The 12,436-nt window shown below is 40.1% G+C and overlaps 1 protein-coding gene across 1 annotated transcript; it reads right to left on the bottom strand.

Annotated features, from left to right (window-relative positions):
• Positions 1–7,399: 7,399 nt before the first annotated feature.
• Positions 7,400–12,201, bottom strand: LOC136807360 (3-hydroxyisobutyrate dehydrogenase, mitochondrial-like). Its single transcript, XM_067063935.1, has 7 exons — positions 12,113–12,201; positions 11,783–11,982; positions 11,593–11,637; positions 11,042–11,163; positions 10,569–10,702; positions 8,735–8,968; positions 7,400–8,552 (listed from the first exon to the last, which is right to left on the bottom strand). The coding sequence occupies exons 2-7, from the start codon at positions 11,950–11,952 to the stop codon at positions 8,400–8,402; spliced, it is 858 nt and encodes a 285-aa protein (XP_066920036.1). The 5' UTR covers positions 11,953–11,982; positions 12,113–12,201; the 3' UTR covers positions 7,400–8,399.
• Positions 12,202–12,436: the final 235 nt, after the last annotated feature.

The raw sequence follows: 12,436 nt of genomic DNA, 5'->3' as shown, positions 1-12,436 counted from the left end.
CAAAAAGTCGAGAGGGTGGAACCGAAATCCCCACAAGAAATGTGAGTCGTGCTGGAAGAAATCAAGAGCCAGTGATCATGCTGAGACCGGTGCTATAGCCTCCAACAGTGACCCAGTTGGTCAAATATCAACCGTTCGATCGATTCCGCTTGTTCATCATATCTTCAACAAGGGAGAGTGGAGACGCTCCGACATCAAGGAACACCCTCGCATTCAACTTGAACTTTCATCAAAAAACGCTTCTACATCAGTTACTGCGGTGGCAGACCTTGGTGCCCAATCAAATCTTTGGTCGCTTAGCCAATTCTTGAATGCTGGCTTTACGAAAGCTGACTTGTCACCAGTTTCCTTGTCGTTGAGTGCTGCCAACAAGTCACCAATTAAAATCGAGGGAGCCTTCTTTGCAAATTTGACAGGAAGATCTCCCAATGGGAAAAAGGTTTCGTGCCAATCGATGATTTATGTTAGCAAGGATGTGAAGTCTTTGTACCTTTCTTACGACACTATGCTAGATTTGGGAATTCTCCATAGAAATTTTCCACAAATCGGTATGTTCCAAGATAAAGAGCAAAGCTCAACCCAGGACATTGACACTTCTGTGAGTTCTGGTATGATTTGCGGCGCCACCAAAGATGACGGTGACATTTGTGATTGTCCTAAACGCACACCAGTTCCTGATAAGCCAGACGAGTTTCCCTTTCCGTCCACACCTGAGAACAATAGCAAAATGAAAGCTTGGCTCTTAGATCGTTACAAGAGCTCAACTTTCAACAGGTGCCCGCATCAGCTTCTTCCTTCAATGACAGGACCACCAGTTGAGATTCATATCAAGGACGATGTCAAACCGATCGCATGTCACAAGGCTACTCCGATACCCCTGCACTGGCAAAAGACTGTTGAATCTGATTTGCATCGTGACGAAGCTTTGGGCGTGGTTGAACATGTTCCCATCGGAGAACCTGTCGATTGGTGTCACCGAATGGTCGTTACTCAAAAGCCAGATGGTAACCCAAGACGCACTGTCGACCTCTCGCCACTAAACAAGTTCTGCAAACGTGAAACCCACAATTCAGAAGCCCCATTCCACGTTGCTCGACGGGTACCCAGAAACACTTGGAACCGTGGCAGATGCCTGGAACGGCTTCCACAGCGGACCCCTCCGTGAAGCAGACCGCCATCTTACCACCTTCATCACACCCTTTGGTCGTTGGCGCTACAAACGTCTCCCACAGGGATTTCTCTCCTCCGGTGACGGGTACAATCGAAGGTTGGACGCTATCCTCGCTGAATTCGAACGGAGAGAAAGAGTTGTTGATGATACCTTGTTCCATGACGAAAGCCTTGAGGAGCACTGGAAAAGAACAATCGATATCCTCTCTCTTCTGGGAGAGGCCGGTGTTGTCATAAACCCTGAAAAGTTCCAATTTGCCAAGAGAACAGTTGACTTCGCTGGTTTCCGTATTTCAGAGGACCGCATAGAGCCCCTCTCAAAGTATTTTGATTCGATTAAAAACTTTCCGACTCCGACCTCGACATCCGATGTGAGAAGCTGGTTTGGTCTCGTTAATCAAGTGGCAAATTACGCTAAACTAAGAAAGCATCTTGAGCCCTTTCGACGGTTTTTGTCTCCCAGATTTCAGTTTCGGTGGACCCCAGAACTTGACGCTGCATTTGAACTTTCAAAACAATGCATTATTGACGATATTAAATCTAGAGTTGAAATCTTTGATCTTGATAAAACAACCTGTGTCAGAACTGATTGGTCGAAGAAAGGCATTGGCTAGTTTCTCTTCCAGAAACATTGTGAGTGTGATGCTATCGTTCCATCATGCTGCGAGGATGGCTGGCGCATAACTCTTGCCGGCTCCCGATTCCTTCAATCTTCCGAGGAGAACTATGCTGCTATTGAGGGGGAAGGACTAGCCATTGCTTGGAGTTTAGAACAATCGAAATATTTCACAATGGAGTGTAATGATTTAACCGTCGCAACAGATCATGAACCCTTGACTAAGATATTTTCCGACAAGACGAGTCTCGATGAAATCACAAGCACCAGATTGCTACGTCTTAAGCGTCGTACCCTGCCATGGTATTTCCGTATTGTCCATCTACCAGGCAAAACTAATCTAGCTGCCAACGCAACATCGCACAAACCCTCTGGAAACGCACATGATCAAGTCGAGGAAGACCGCGTTGAAGCATTCATTGCAACTGCAATTCGTCGTGACACAGAGTCGGTTAGATCCTTGACCTGGGACCGAATCGCCAACGCAACTTCACAGGATCCTGGGATGAGTGCCCTAGTAGACGCAATCTTGTGTGGTTTTCCGGAAGAAAGTCGCTCAAACGAGACAGTAGCCTCCTACTGGAGATACCGGCATAGCTTAAACCTAACTGACGGTGTAGTAGTTTTTGATGACCGTGCTGTTATCCCACCATCTCTTCGCCCGGCTACCCTAGCAGTTCTCCATTCAGCACATCAGGGAGTATCGACAATGGGTGCCCGTGCTAGAACAATCATCTTTTGGCCTGGTATCACAGAGGACATTGAACGTGTGCGGCAATCCTGTCAAGACTGCAACAAAAACGCCCCGTCTAACCCGCCGCTTCCAGCAATTGTCTCTAACCCACCATCAACTCCGTTTGAGATGATTCACTCTCTGCAGCCCAGCACTACCTGGTCGTTGGTGATAGACTGTCAGGATGGTCAGACGTATTCAAAGCTCCGCACGGCTCTCCTCAATCTGGATCAGAGGGCCTCATCGCGTGCTTACGTAACTATTTTTTCCGATTTGGCGTGCCAACTGAAATCTCGAGTGACGGTGGTCCTGAATTCATATCCAATGCTACAGAGACCTTTTTGAAGAAATGGGGCGTCAACCATCGCATCTCCTCGGCCTACAATCCCCAGCCGAACGGACGCGCTGAGGTTGCTGTAAAATCCGCTAAACGTCTGCTACGATCAATCACTGGACCCGATGGCAGCCTTGATACTGATCGCTTCCTCCGCGCCATGATGCAACTTCGCAACACCCCTGATCGTGATTGTGAGTTATCTCCAGCCCAAATCGTATTCGGAAGACCTATCAGAGATGCATTTGCCTTCGCCAGTCGCCTGGACAAGTTTACCAACCCTAATATCCGACCCTTGTGGCGAGACGCATGGGCCAAGAAAGAAGAGGCACTTCGGGAACGCTTCCACCACTCCGCAGAGAAGAGGAACGAGCATGCACACGCACTACCGAATTTGACTCCTGGACACCGCTGCTATATTCAAAACCAAAGCGGTAACCATCCAAAACGTTGGGATCGATCAGGAACTGTTGTTGAGACACATGGCAATGACAGTTACTCTTTGAAGGTGGATGGTACCGGAAGAGTGACACGCCGTAACAGACGCCATCTACGGCAATTTCTTCCAGAATCTACAGACATCACCAGTAAGAACTTCGTCCACTTGCAACCTTCGCAGCGACCTCATCCAACGGCTCCGCCGCTCGTCAATCAATCAGCTCCTACGCAGACAACCTCCCGTTCAGTCACCATGGTGGTACCTCTTTCTCTACCAGACGCGTCAAGCTCCGACCCTTGTGAAATACCAACCCCTCCGACCCCACTATTGGTCGAACCGTCGTCAACATCAACTCAGGTGATGACACCTCCGGCCACACTAGACGTTCCTTCCCGTCCCACTCGTTTTAGACGACCCCCTCCCAGATATGAACCAGAATCAGGACATTGGACTTGATTTACTAGTATTTTTTTTTCTTTACGATATTTTACTCATGAACCTTATAGAGGACATTTGATGTACACATTCACAGACTGTTATTTACCTGATCCCGGACAGACAGTTGATTATGAGTTCAGTGACTCTTATTTACGCCATGAACTGGAGGGGGATGTACGATAATGGAGTCATAGTTATGTTACTGTACATATATTTATCTTATCGTTTAGATCAATACATTCGTTATACTAAAAATATAAATTAACTGAATGATACTTTTATCCAGTCATGGATGTAAACAATTGGAAATCACCTCACATATGCAGTTAAAATTTGGAGATTCTTTTCCACGTGTGTTTAAAACTTTGATACTTTTGTTGTGAATTTGGATATTTTCTTTCACTTGCGTTTGAAACGTGGAAACTTTTGTTATGAATTTGGAGGCTTTCTTCAATTAAAACGTGGAAAACTTTTGTTATGAATTCGAAGATTTCCTTCAACGTGCGTTTAAAGCGTGGAAAACTTTTGTCATGAATTTCAGGCGATTTTCTTCCACATGCGTTTAAAATATAAAAAACTTTTGTCGTGAACTTGAGATTTTCTTCAACGTACTTTTAATTAAAATGTGGAATTTTTTCTCAGTCAGGTAGAATTAGGTCATAAACCACCAAAACCGGGGCAAAAATGATGTAGGGATGAAATTTTGCACAGAGGTCCAGGAACATGTCAGGAATCACCAAAAAAAAGCCCCACCCCCAGGAAGATGGGACCCCCCTCAAATCCATAATGGCGGACATGGTACTTTTTTCTACAGTTAATCAATGAGGGATTCTTGATAACTGATTTGTAATGGTTTTTTGCTGACTCAGCAAAAATAAGCGATTTAGTTTACATGCTACATGATAAGCATGTCGATGTTCCAATTCATCGCTCTTAGTAAAAATGCTGACGTACCATGTCCGCCATTACGGATTTGAGGGTGTTCCCATCTTCCTGGGGGTGGGGCTTTGTTTTGGTGATTCCTGACATGTTCCTGGACCTCTGTGCAAAATTTCACATTTTGATGAATAACGAGATTGCTCACGGGAATTTTTGACCCGCATCCCGCGCTATCGTTTTTAAGGTGGAGTCCTGGTAAAAACCCCAATTTCAAAGTTGATCTTAAAAGACTTCCTGCAGGTTGATATAGCTTTTGGGGAAGTTTTTTGGTCATTAGGGAATTTTCCCCGCCAACCGCAAGCGATTATTTGCCGTGCAGAACTTAGAAGAAAATTAACAGGCTCGTCGTTAGTGATCAAAGTGACTTTGCAGACTTTTAATGACTGATTCAATTTTTGGAATCAGCCAGAAAAAGCATTAACTTAGGCAGCAAATTTGCCCCCTTTTCAGCCAAAATGCAAATAAAAAACTTTAGACGCGATTTTCTCCAATTCTTTTTCAAAGAGCCTAACAATAATAGCGTCCAAAAAAATTCAAGCTTTTGACTTGAAATTTACAACATAATTTACAAAAATAAAGATATTTTTGAAAATTCCCGTTAGAATTTTAAGAAACAAAGATTTTCTAAGTAGTGTCACCTCATCAGTGCAGTTTGACTCAAGTACAGTATTTCAAAATGGATCAAGTTGGTTAATGGGCGGAGAGTCAAAAGTCATGACTTTCCCTTCTCTTGAAAATCCAGTCTTCTAAAACTTTCAACAAAAAAAATGCACAAAAATAGACTTTCGTCTTTTTTTTGTTATATTAAAAACACTTTTTTCAGAACCACAAGTGAAAAGAAAAGCAAAACTGACTGAATATTTTGTCTGGGTAGTTATGCAATTCTACCTGACGATATAATTTGCTATACTCGAGTTGTAGTCATGATATAAAGATAAAAATTTGCACCCTCTATCCCTAGAAATCCCCTCCTAGATCCCTCAAATCGGAATCACTATAATTATTACTGGGTTTATGCTATAGGCACAAAATTTGCACTGGAGAAACTTATTATTTGTACAACAAGGATAAAACAAAAAGTTTATATCAATAACCAAAACTTTTTAGAAAATTACATTTATGAAAATTGTGATTCCGATAACAGATCGCTGTGTTACAAAAGATTTTTTTTGCGAAAAATTATTTTTGGGGGAAAATAGTGGAAAATTTGGGTATTTTCACTGAATTTTGACACTTTATAGGACTGGGACCTACCAAAACAACTTTAAACGAGACAAACTGTGTTATAAAATTTGATGCGATAAACCAGAAAAATTTTCCGTCAACGGTATTTAATATCATTTTCGTCGCTTCAAGGGGTAGAGCTTTTTCCTAATTTGAACAATTTTCACTCCTTATCTCGCCTAAATTGTCTTCAAAAATAGTTTTAACTTCACTTTTGTGTAATATCCACTAGAATATTACAATACTGACTTGAAAGTATCAAATACAGGTAGTAGGGGGAAATTTGTTCGTTTTTTTGAGGTCGCTCGATTATTTTGGTTAAAGCACTTGTTATTATACATTTTTGGAAAGCTAAGGGGTAGGGGAATCAAAATTTCAATGTTTCCAATTTTTTTCAGACACTTTGGTGTGATTTTCGGACAAATATGACGGTCTGAGGCAAAAATCATAGGGTCAAAAATTAATTAAAATTTTAGCTTGAGAAAACGGGACCTGTTGTAAATTATTGGAAAGCTCTCAAAAAATTAAGATTAGAGATATATTGCAAGTATAGGTGATTTCTGTACCTAACTCGAGATATTAACCCTTGAAAACCGTGTTTTTCAGCCTGAAACAGCTGTTTTGTCCAGTTTTTGCGCTTTTTGAAGCTCAATATCTCGAGTTAGGAGGTACTGAAATCACCTATACTTGCAATATATCTCTAATCCTAATTTTTGGAGAGCTTTCCAAAAATATACAACAGGTCTCCGTTTTCTCAAGCTAAAATTTTCATTAATTTTTAACCCCATGATTTTTGCCTGAGACCGTCATATTTGTCCGAAAATCACACCAAAGTGTCCGAAAAAAAATTGGAAACATTGAAATTCGGACTCCTCTATAATTGTACTTTCCAAAAATGTATAACAAGTGCTTTGACTAAAAAAATCGAGCGATTTTACGAATTTCCCCCTACTAAGGGTGCAACTGGACAAACTAGGGGGTAAAATTGCCCATTTTTGACGATTTTTATCAACCTTTCCATAAATTATCTCACGACCATCACTTGCCTCGTTTTGAAATTATTGCCATGGTGATTAACTCCCAGCGAGTTTTATTAAAATTGCTTTCCTATTCATAAAAATTATTCTTAATATCTCAAGAGACACAATCACCATGGTAACATTAGGTTCCAAATAAACGACCCCCCGCTTGTTAATTGTTCGAAAATTTTATAAGCCCCCAGACCTTATTAGGTCACCCCCGTTTATTATTTTTTTTCTGCTTTCAAAGAGAAGGTTCCTTATTCTGCTCTAAATATTTACCTTATTTTTGGGTTTCCGTAATCACAATTTCCAACCCCGCGGCAATTAGCCCCCTCCGTTTATCAAAATTTTGAAAATTTGTTTCGTTCATTTGGAATCTAAGGTTAATTTATGAAAAGGTCTATTGGTACAAGCGTTTCCATAGGCCAAAAACTTTTCAAAGTAAGGCTACTTATCATATGAAAGGAATTTGAAAGTATGCACGTCTTTTCAATGAGAAAATTCTTTTCCTCGAGTCAGAAATTAAAAAAAATTTACGTTACATAGTAAATATCGTTCACCAGTCATCAAACTCACGAAGAAGCAAAGATCGCTTGGGTTCCTTTGAAAAGACGTCGTTATAGTCTCTCGTGTACTTGTGAAATCGATTTCAAAATCCTTGAATAAGAATTTGTTTGAAATGTCGAAATATCATCATCATCTTCATTTTTCATTATCATACTCATCATCGTGAAGTATCGTCATAAAAGTATTCATTCATTCAGTATTCGTTTTAATTCATCATTCACCACAGTCGTCATGAAATGGCGTAAATCGGTTTGATTGCTAAGTAACAATTCGTACTACCAAAAAAACCGTTTTCTGTCGAGGCTGGCTACTGGCAGAGTTGCAAAACTCTGTGGAATTAATGCTCCATGCTACCAAAGTTTGTTGTCGTTGTTGTTGTTGTTGTGGCTCACAAATGGCAGAGGCGCCACTCTCTGTGGAACTAAAAGTTCATTCCATGCTACCTTTCGTCATCGTCAAAGTTTGTATTGGCTCGCAAAAGGGTAGGGTCGCCACGCCCTAGGTAGCACGAAGCCACCTGCTACCCAAATCAGTAGAACGAGCGATATCAAAATCTAAATCTGAGAAAAAATTTACAATTAATAAGAATGTATCAAATTGGTTTTAGGATGCCTTATCGAGAGAAAGTCTGACAGCTAGGATGGGTACTATTATTAGTGAATAATTTTTGTTACAAATTGTATATTTACCAAACCGAATAAAAGTTAAATTCATTATTATTACAAAAAGGCAAAAGAAAGAAAATATTGATAAAAATTCGACCACTGCGTTGAAGTGCAGTCTGCCGAAGTACCAGGCTCTGAGCTGTCTTTGCTTAACAAAGTCTGAGTGTTCATTGTAGTTCTATATCTATATCTAGCTTCATAGATATGCTTATGTTTAGATGCTTTAGCAATGTCTAAAAAGACCTTTGGGAATTACGAGTCTTCTCTTAAGAACTTGTATACAGAAGAGAAGTCCATTTTAGCATAGCCACTATTACACATCACACGATAGATTTGATGAGCAAGAGAACCCATGGGCGTTGCTGATTTGGTAGCTGTCGATGCGTTTTGAGCTAATCCGAGATCCTGGAATAAAGAGAAAAACAATCAGAAAATTGCAATCAATTGACCAAAGCAGCGCATACAGAATCTAGAGGTTTTACGTAGTTTCGGAGTCCCTGAGCTTTATAAGGATGAAACTGAAGCCACTTTTTGATACTTTCAGATATTTCTTTACGCAGATGTGCATATTTGTAACATGGAGATACCTTAGTCATGAGCTGAGTACCGAAGCCACCTTGATAATCGTTGGAGGATGGGACACCTTCTATAACACCAGGACATGGATTATATAGTTCGCTGGACCAACATCGACCTGTACTGATGTTCAGAATGTGCGCCAACATCTTCTTGTCTAGACCAAGTCGTGTACCCATGTTCATCACCTCAGCAGTCCCAATCATCGAAACAGCAAGCAACATGTTGTTGCAAATCTTTGCTGCCTGTATAAAGAAAATAAGTGGGTCGAATAATTTAGTTTCGTATAAGAGAGCTTAAGGCTTGGGGACACGAGAAGTTTTTTTCGCGTTGGTGCAATGCAACATGCTCCATCCCACCAACACAAGAAAAAAGATTGCGTTGTCCCATGGTTGCTTTTGTTTCATGGGACAAAAATTGAGGGAAATACCCAATAGACACGCTGATTTTGTCCCAGACACGCACAAATGTTATTAAAAGTGATGTCGATTCCACTTTCATTGGTAGAAATAAAAATGGGGTGGAGAGACGCATGAAAGCGTTTCAGGTTGGTGGGGATGGAGCATGTTGAATTGCACCAACGGAAAAAAACTTTTCGTGTCGCCAAGGATTTAGAAATATCTGCCTTAATTAAACTAGCAAATCTTGTTTGTCTTAGAAAATGCTTCTCTCAACCTGTAAGAGCGTTGAACACGTTAGTTCCTACAATCACGCAATCACGTACTTTAAAATCTTAAATCACGAAATCACGAACTTGAAATAACGCCATTCACGCCATCACGAAAAACGTTGGGATGAGCTGGAGTTTTTATAAGATACTTCACTAATTGGTCATTTGAAATAATAGAGATGACGCGTTCTTTAGAAAAAGCAATAAAATCCTTTGTCTCAAGATTCAACCATCAACCGAATCATCGAAAACCTTGTAAAAGCTCCAGCTTGACCCAAAACGTTGGGGGACTCCTGTAAAGACCTCAGCGGAGAAAGTAACATAAGTCTGTCAAATTTAATGTATAAATAATTCTTATAAATTCAGTCGTTTCAGTCATAATTGTCAGGGGTTAAAATATTACAAATAATATATTGTAATATACAGCTTGGTGACACTAGGCAGGAGGGGAGAGGGGGAGGTTCCTGCAAAGTCATTGTCACAAGCCAGCAATAAAACTCGAACTCGCATTGAATTCTTCGACAGTTTATATTGCGAATTTTTTTTCTTCTTCTTTCTTCTTGTCTTCTTCTTCAGTCAAATGTCTTCGTCGTTTTCGTCAAAGTTGTTGAACCAGGATCGCAATAAATACTGCATTGATCCCAAATGTTCATGATGATGATGTGTGATGATGTCCACCTTTAGAAATTCCCGTGTGGTAAAAAGTGGAGTTGTCGATCAGTCTTTTTGTCGTCACATTCGGCTCACTTTTGGCAGAGTCGCCAAGCTCTGAGAAACAATTTATTTCGTGCTACCAAACGTTTTGACGGGGGGGGGGGTGGCTTGCTACTGGCGGAGTCGCCAACCTCTGAGAATCGATTAAATTCTTGCTACCAAAATTTGTTGTTGCTGTTGAAATGTTGCTGCTGTTGTTGTGGCTCACAAATGGCAGAGGCGCCACTCTCTGTGGAACTAAACAAAGTGTATTCCATGCTACCAAAGTGTTTTGTTTTGTTGTTGATCTGTACTTTCTGTTGTTTTTGGCTGGCAATGGGCAGGGACGCCATCCCCTGAGACCTAATATAGAGGTCTTGCTACCCAAGAAGTGACAGAACCAAAAGAGATGAAAATTCCAAAATGTGACTTAAAACAGAAATATTAAAGGTTTAAGGTATTAGTATAATTATTGTGCATACCTGTCCAGTACCTGTAGCACCACAGTGAACAACATTTTTGGCCATGCTGGTGAGTAGGATTTCCGCTTGTTCAAAATCTTCTCGTTTTGCACCCACCATGAAAGTCAACGCACCGTCACGTGCTGCAACAACTCCTAGAGAAGTTAAAAACGACAACAAGATTTTCAGTTGCAGCGGGCCAAACCATAAAGAGATTGTAAAAATCTAGATGGTAATTTGTGTCAATAGCTCGTACATTTTCATGTTAGATAAATGGATTCGATTCTAATAGTGTATTTGATACATGTGGTACAGTGCACTGGGGGGGGATTGAATCAAATCGTAGATAAGCCATCTTTTAAAATGATTCTTGCAAAACAGCTAATGATAGAGAAAAAACAAATAAGGCTTTTGGGTCTGTCTAAGAGGATAGTCTTAAAATCTACATATCAAAATGAAAGTCTTCCACGATGTTTCAAGCAGCTGCTACTTACCTCCTGATACAGGTGCATCAATGTAAGTTCCGCCAGCATCGGCAGCTATTGTCGCAACTTCTTTGGAAGCCGATGGGTCTATAGTACTACTGTCGATCATTAATGTATCTGGCTGCATACCTCTATAAATGATGGTTAAATTACTGAATTTTCAAGAGCAAATCAACATTAATGGTTTAGATTAAACTTTTCAAATACCACATAGGAAGCATTTTCTTATTGGGGGGGGGGCTGAAGTTTAGTGACACCGCGAGGGCCAACCATGGTTTGGCCCGAGGGGGGAATTTTGAAAATTTAAGCTCTAGATTGCTTGAAAATGCACTCAAAACAAAATGCTTTCAAAATAAAAAAGAAAAACTTTGCATTTTGCAAAATAACCATTTTTGAAAAAATTATTGGGGGGGGGGGGCATAGCCCCCAGTTGCTACGGCACTGTACCATCAATGTCCGAAAACAGAAAAGGTACTCAGATCAGACTGTTTTGTTTATAGCAATTCAATATTTTGTCTAGACAATTCTCTTTAATTGGATAGAAGTTAAACGTAACAAACCTCAAAATTCCTTGATCTCCATTATATGCTTCAAAGACATCAGGGCTAAAAAAATAATAAAGAATGTTTGTTTGTTTCTTTAAAACTCTAACCAAACACCGAGTCTTTCCATATCATTCAGAACCTTCACTACTTATTTCATCAAAGCTTAAATTGATTGGTAAAAATATAATCAATAATTCCCTCTTACCTTGAAGGTAACATAGTTATTATTTTGGTGACTTGTTCTGCTACCATTCGTGGTGAAGTGACAGCTGTGGAGCCAAGCTCTTTGAAAGGCTTCATTGCTTCAGGATATACATCATAGACAACAAGGTTATACCCATCCTTTATCAAATTCATTCCCATGTGGTGGCCCATGTTACCCAACCCAATGAAACCAATAGTTCCCTAAGGAAATAGAGATATTATCACCTTTATCATTGAGGAAAGCTAAGGTGATGTTAACGACAGACATTTGTAAAAAATATTTTTCTTTACCACAAATAACTTGATTTCAATCATGACTTATGCTTCTTACTTTTTGTTGAGGTGTTTCATTCTCTTCTTTAGGGGTCGACTCTGCCTCATTTTGAGGAGGAGCTGTTTCACATTGACAAACACTTGAACCTTAAAAAGAAATTTTACAATGTTATACACAAATGGGGTCATCAGTATGACAGAGATATTGTGAGCTTCAGGATTTGAATTTTTTGTCAATTCTTTTTTAATAATCGTATAGAGGATGCTCTAACTTGAATTTTAAGCAATCATACATTCTGCTGTTAGAAAACAAAAAGAGGTAAGTTACAAATTAAAAAAAATATATGCTCTTTCCAGTCCGACATATATTAGAAATAAATTC

The sequence above is a fragment of the Clytia hemisphaerica genome, unplaced genomic scaffold (assembly GCF_902728285.1).
Source record: "Clytia hemisphaerica strain Z4C2 unplaced genomic scaffold, Clytia hemisphaerica genome assembly, whole genome shotgun sequence".
NCBI lineage: Eukaryota > Metazoa > Cnidaria > Hydrozoa > Leptothecata > Clytiidae > Clytia > Clytia hemisphaerica.
This window is presented reverse-complemented; position numbering and strand designations above follow the sequence as displayed.

Bases quoted from the DNA above. Each gene is read 5' to 3' on its own strand.
- LOC136807360 (XM_067063935.1), bottom strand. From the start codon at position 11,952: ATGGGCCACCACATGGGAATGAATTTGATAAAGGATGGGTATAACCTT. The intron at 10,703-11,041 runs GTAAGTAGCAGC...TAACTTCTCTAG, and splicing joins TGATGCACCTGTATCAGGAG to GAGTTGTTGCAGCACGTGAC. The intron at 8,553-8,734 runs GTATCTCCATGT...TCTTTATTCCAG, and splicing joins GTACTCAGCTCATGACTAAG to GATCTCGGATTAGCTCAAAA.